The 6,000-nt window shown below is 47.5% G+C and overlaps 1 protein-coding gene across 1 annotated transcript; it reads left to right on the top strand.

Annotated features, from left to right (window-relative positions):
* Positions 1-1,147: 1,147 nt before the first annotated feature.
* Positions 1,148-5,881, top strand: LOC308103078 (GTPase IMAP family member 8-like; the record flags this gene model as incomplete). The annotated part of the gene is made up of 3 exons (XM_080452927.1): positions 1,148-1,193; positions 3,514-4,140; positions 4,617-5,881. The coding sequence occupies exons 1-3, from the start codon at positions 1,175-1,177 to the stop codon at positions 5,879-5,881; spliced, it is 1,911 nt and encodes a 636-aa protein (XP_080309053.1). The 5' UTR covers positions 1,148-1,174.
* Between the last annotated feature and the right edge of the window lie 119 nt (positions 5,882-6,000).

Below are 6,000 nucleotides of genomic sequence, written 5' to 3'. Positions count from 1 at the left end.
CCACTGACGCACCAAACCCAGATTGGGGGTTTGGTGCATCGTTTGGTCCGTCTCTGGCATAGAAACAAGCCGTAGTAAGCCAGTAACCTAGCCCGAGTACCAGAATGCTACGACAAACAGGAAAGGACAGTCCCACAGGCGGTGTCGTAGAAACTAAGCGTGGGTCAGCCACACCCTAGCCACTGCGAACCGCACAGCTGTGTACAAGATCCTCAAGCAAACAACAGTATTGCCCAGAGTCACCACCCCACGGACCAGGGAGCCTGATCCCCCGGGCGTGGGCAGGATATGTCGCCCCCCCCCCCCCCCCCCTCGCCTGCATCAGCATCCCTTGAGCAAATGCCAGTGGCGACGGGTGGTCGCATAGAACCTGTGCCATCCACCGAGAGCCAGACCCCAGTGGGGCCACCAGCGGCACCTCCAGTCCTCCCACCCGCAACCAACGAGTGTGGGAGCCATGAGGGACAGTAGGGCAGAGTTATACAGCACCCGCGGGCCACCGGTGCACCAGTGCGCTCTGTCCCAGGGAGGCTGCCCCCCGTACTGAAAACATGGACAGCTTTCTATGCTTGTCCCTCTGAGGCGACTAGTTCCGTCTGAGGTCGCCTAAGCGAGCCCAGAGCAGTCGCCGCCACTTCCAGGTGTAGTGACCATTACTCACAACGGGACTCCAAGGTGGCGGGAGCAAGGGGGATGAGACCCCTCGTCACCTGCTTCGTCCTGGCCCCTCCGATGCCGTCGAAGAGGGAGGTTTGTGGGGGGGTCCCCGCCTCGGGATGGGGCCACACCACGCCCGAGCGATCCGCTGCCTGGTGGAGTAGCTTGTGTATGCTGGCGTCATCCAGCTCTAGGCCTGACTCTGCAGCTAGGTCCTGCCTCGTGGCCGGTGTCCGCTGCGTAGGGGATGGCGTGCCATGGCAAAGCTTGCAAAATACAACACATGGTCAAGAAAGTGCAGCTGGTGCTACAGTAGCCTGGAAACCAGACAAATCTGTGAAACCATTTGCTCTACTGGTGCAGGAATTGGGATCGAAAGGTTTAAAATATTCAGAATGTATTGAAAAGAGACACATTACATGGGACGTGATTTTGAATATTGATTGAACTGTAATTTTCTTACTTTTATATTGTTACAGAGTTCCAGGCTACGACATCTCGCAAACGGGCCAAAAGCATGGACTTGCCTCCTAGAAGTGAGTAAACCGTTTTGGTGTTCTATTTATAAGATTTGATATCCTATAATTCTACAAAGTTCTGTGCGAAGCTCAGTGTGGTGTACCTACAGGAATATTAGAAATTACCATACAGCCTATAGTTTTAATAATGTATTCTGAGCTGAACACCTGGGGCCCACTAATTTGGGACTTAGGACTGCGCAAGGGGCATTCCCGTGCAAAAGTTGCTATTTTGGGACACCTGCCTTACCCACAAAACACCTGTACTACCCATTACATTATGCATAGGTGTGGTTTGGGCGTTACAATAATAAAACCAATCACCGCGCCAGATGCCATTGCCTTTACGAGAAGACTGCGCAAGCCATTATCCCAAATGCAATCTTACGCTCTCCTCTCTCCCTGAGTGTAGTGTTGCCAGGTCTGGTTATTATAAGCCACATTGGGATTGTTTTTCTGTAAAGTTGCTTGTAAATAATGGTAGTTGCGGTTGTGAGCTTGTAGATCGGCTATTACCAAATAGCCAACATATATAGGTTTGAAGTGCTCATGTGGCCTATTATAGTAGCTTCTTTTGGGCTTGTTTTCATATATGGTTGCTTATTCCTCTCGCAAATTCTGGCAACAGTGCTCCTGTCGCAGGAGCCGCACTGAGGCGCTCTAGCATTGGACACCATGCGCCCAATGTTTACTTCATAGGCTCTAGTAAGTAAGAGTATACCTAAAAGTGCAATATATCAGCTACCTACTTTCTTAAAAAGATTAGACAAATAGGAAAATCAAATGAGCAAGAGCTAAAACAAATAAGTGTATCGAGTAAACAAGAGCTTGTACCACTAGATAACAACAAGTAGGCAAGGCAAAGAGGAAGGGTAGTGTTTCCTGAAGAGGTCAGTTTTCAGCCTGTGGCGAAACATGGGCAATGACTCTGCTGTCATGACATCAGTAGGGAGTTCTCGGTCGAGTGACCCACTTTGAACCCAGACTGGTGGGAGTCCAGGAGGTTGTTCTGGTGGAGGTACGAGGACAGTTGATTGAAGACAGCACGTTCAAGAGTTTTGGATAGGAAGGATAGAGGGGAAACCGGTCTGTAGATCTTGATCTCAGAGGGGTCAAGTGTTGGTTTCTTCAGGAGGGGGGTGACTCTGGTAGTCTTGAAGGCAGAGGGAAAGCATCCAGACATCATGTGTTGATGAGGTGGGTCAAGAAGGGAAGGAGTTCAGGTGCAGTGGACTGCAGCAGAGTGGATGGCACCGGGTCCAGGGAGCATGTGGTGGGGCGACTAGATGTAACAAGGAGAAGGACCTCGTTAGGGGAGAAAAGTGGGATAGAGAGGGAGGGGGGAGGGAAAAGGAGTAGATGAAGGTAGAGAGGGAGGGGTGGAAGGCAGACGGGTGTGGGTGGAGCGCAGGGCACCAGCCGGCGGGAGAGGGAAGGAGGATCGGATATCGTTCACCTTCTTGTCAAAGAAGTTGGCGAAATCGTCAGGGAGGAGGGACGAGGAGGGAGGAGGGGGTGGTGGTTGGAGGAGAGAGGACATACGTATCACCTACATGTTACTGATTAGAGAATTTCATATTTTTGTAATCAGTTCATTATTTCCTGCATAATCGATGAATAAAACTGAAGCGTGTAATTTGGAGAGCATTGCATTGCGCGACGCACACATTTTCTATCATCTTATATAAACACAATTGACACAAATAATTGACACTCTCCCTTCTGCTGATTATAGGAAAATTAGAATCACAGATATTTGTTGAGAATTAGGAGAGGGGGAGACCTCGAATGTTGTGCCGTTGTGTGCGCCCTGGCGGGAGTTGCAGGCGCGCTCTACCAAACGATAGTGGGTGGCACAGCGAGTGGTTTTAAATCCCACTATGCGCTGTCCCAAATGTGTGTGGTTCAAATAGCAATTTTGGGTATAATGCAGTCGGCATAACAAATAGCGGGTATAGCGCCCGCAAAATAGCGTTTAGGAACAGTGCCAGCTCCCTTATTCACGGGTAGTGGCCAGTAAATCACGGGTAGTGGGCAGCGGGTGCGGGTATAGCCTTGGCAAAAATAGGGCCCTTGGTTTCACATGAAGGGAATTTGTAAAGTAATGTTTAACACCAAGTTCTAGGTGTTAACGGTGCGTTGCCGGCTCTCTCGCGGGCACGCATCAGAGCTGCACCCCGATATAGTAATGGTAATTAATTTGGGTCCCGACATCTGAGATTCATGTGGGGGCTGACCATTTCGAGTGGGGGCTTATGCCCCGAGGCCCCCACGGTATCGGCGTCTATGCCCTGGATCGATGAACTTCCTCCCAATCATAACATTGTATTTGTCCCAGTGAACCTGGTGCTGTGTGGCAGAAGAGGAGCTGAGAAGACTTCTGCAGCCAACGCTATTCTGGGTCAGACCAAAGACACCCCAGAGTCTGGTTCTTCTACAGAGTGTGTGCAGAGACAGGAGAAAGTGTGTGGGCGCCTGGTGAACCTGGTGGACCTGCCTGCCTTGTGTGAAACATCTAAGGAGGCGTTTCTTAACAACTCATGGAGATGTGTCTCTCTCTGTGATCCCGAGGGTGTCAATTTCTTCCTGCTGGCCGTTCCTCTGGGTCCTCTCACCGATGAAGACAAGAGAGAGTTACAGAGCATCCAGAAGGCATTCAGCGCTGAGGTCAATGACTTCACCATGGTTCTGCGTACTGTAGAGTCTGATTCAACCACTCCAGCAGATGAAGACACAGACATCCAGGAGCTGTGTGAGAGCTTAGGAATCCGATCCATTGACTTTAACAGCAAGCAAGTTCCTGAGTTGTTGGATGCTGTAGAGCAGATGAGACCCCTGGAGGGCAGACCACTCTGCTTCACAACAGAAACGTTGTTCAAGACCCAGATAGAAAAGAACATACAACAAGACAAACTCATCACCAAGCTACAGGCAGAGCTTGACGAGTTGAAAGAAAAGAGCAATGGTGGGTATTTAATTTGTCTGCAAATATTGACAATCTGTTGAAAACACCGGGTCCGGGACCCCTAGGGGGTCCTCAGAGTTACTACAGGGGGTCCGCCAAATCTTTGTGTGATATGATTTATTTTTTTTACCATAACTACTTGAACTCTAGCATCCCTTTTTCTGAGGAGAAGAAGAAGAGGTATAGGTGTAGAGGGGAAAAAAGAGCAGTACCAAGTAAACAAAAAGTGTAATCTGAAACACAATTTTATACAATATAGAGGGGTCCCTGCTTCATCTCTATCTCAGCTAGGGGGTCCTTGGCCTGAAAAGGTTGAAGACCCCTGATTTAAAGCTTTAAATATGTTTATATAAAACCTCCCACTGTTCCATTTAACCTTGACTTGATGTCAATGGTAGGCTACTGTCCTGGCAAAGAAAAAGGACAATCTAAATAAAAAGATTTTAATTCGAATACAATATCTCTTGCTATTTCAGGTGACGATGACAATCAGAGCAGAGATTGCCTCAGGATTGTGCTAATAGGGAAGACGGGCAATGGAAAAAGTGCCTCAGGAAACACTATTCTGGGTCAGAAGATATTTGAATCCAAGTCCAGTCAAAAGTCTGTTACCAAGTGTTGCCAAAAAGAACGTGGTGAGGTAGATGGCCGTCCTGTTGTTGTAGTCGATACACCTGGTTTGTTTGATACAAGTCTGTCCCAGGAAGAGGTTAATCAGGAGATGACTAAATGCATCAGTCAGCTGGCCCCAGGGCCTCATGTGTTCCTGTTGGTGGTACAAGTTGGCCGACTCACAGAAGAAGATCAAAAGTCATTGAAGCTGATCCAGGAAGCCTTTGGAAAGAATTCTAAGAAGTTCGCCATCATTCTTTTCACAGGAGGAGACACATTAGAGGTTGATGGTCAGTCCATTGAGGACTACATCGAGGTGGAGTGTGATGATTCATTTAAGAAGCTGATTAGGGACTGTGGAGGAAGGCACCACGTCTTCAACAACCGTGTTAAAAACAACCCAAAACAAGTCAGCGATCTGCTGATGAAGGTTGGGAAGATGATGAAGGAGAATGGTGAAAGCTACTACACCACTGAGATGTTCCAGGAAGCTGAAGAAGCCATTAAAAAACAAATGGGGATGATTTTAAAAGAGAAGGAAGATGAGAAGAAGAGAGAGGTGGCGAACCTGAAAAGAAAACATGAAGAAGAAATGCAAGTAATGAAAACAAGAATGGAAAATCAAAAAGAAGAAACTGAAAAAGAGAGAAAGCAAAGAGAGGATTACTTTAAGAAAGTTCTGGAGGGGAAAGAGAAAGAACGGAAGAAAGTAGAAGAGGAGAAAGAAAAAAGGAAGGCAGAAGACGAAATCGAACGAAACAAATGGAAAGAAACAATTGAGACCTTGGAGAGAGATGAAAAGGAAAACATGACAAAACAAAAAGAGGCTTGGGAGAACGAAAGACAAGGATGGTGGGATAAAAGACGCCAGGACGATGAAGAAAGAGATCTGGAAATAAAAAGCCTTCAGGAAAAGTTCAAAAATCATGAGAAGGATAGAAGAGAAGAGGATCAAAAGAGACGAGAAGAAGAAAAGGGATTTCTTGGAAAACTGAGCGGGTGGGTGGCCGACTTGGAGCAGAAATACAAAGACGAGGCCAGAAAACAAGCGGAAGAGGAATTCAATGAATTCAAAGAAAATCACGAGAAGGAGTTAAAAGACAAGAATCAGAAGTGCATCATCATCTGAGATCATTAATACACATTTAACTGCCTGCCAAGATCGCACATATGCGTTCTTTCAAATGCATCACTTGCCTGCCGAGATCGCATATATGCGTTCTTTTTTTTTTTTTCCACAAGGGGCGC

The sequence above is a fragment of the Gymnoscopelus braueri genome, assembly GCF_963280865.1.
Source record: "Gymnoscopelus braueri genome assembly, chromosome: 16".
NCBI lineage: Eukaryota > Metazoa > Chordata > Actinopteri > Myctophiformes > Myctophidae > Gymnoscopelus > Gymnoscopelus braueri.
This window is presented reverse-complemented; position numbering and strand designations above follow the sequence as displayed.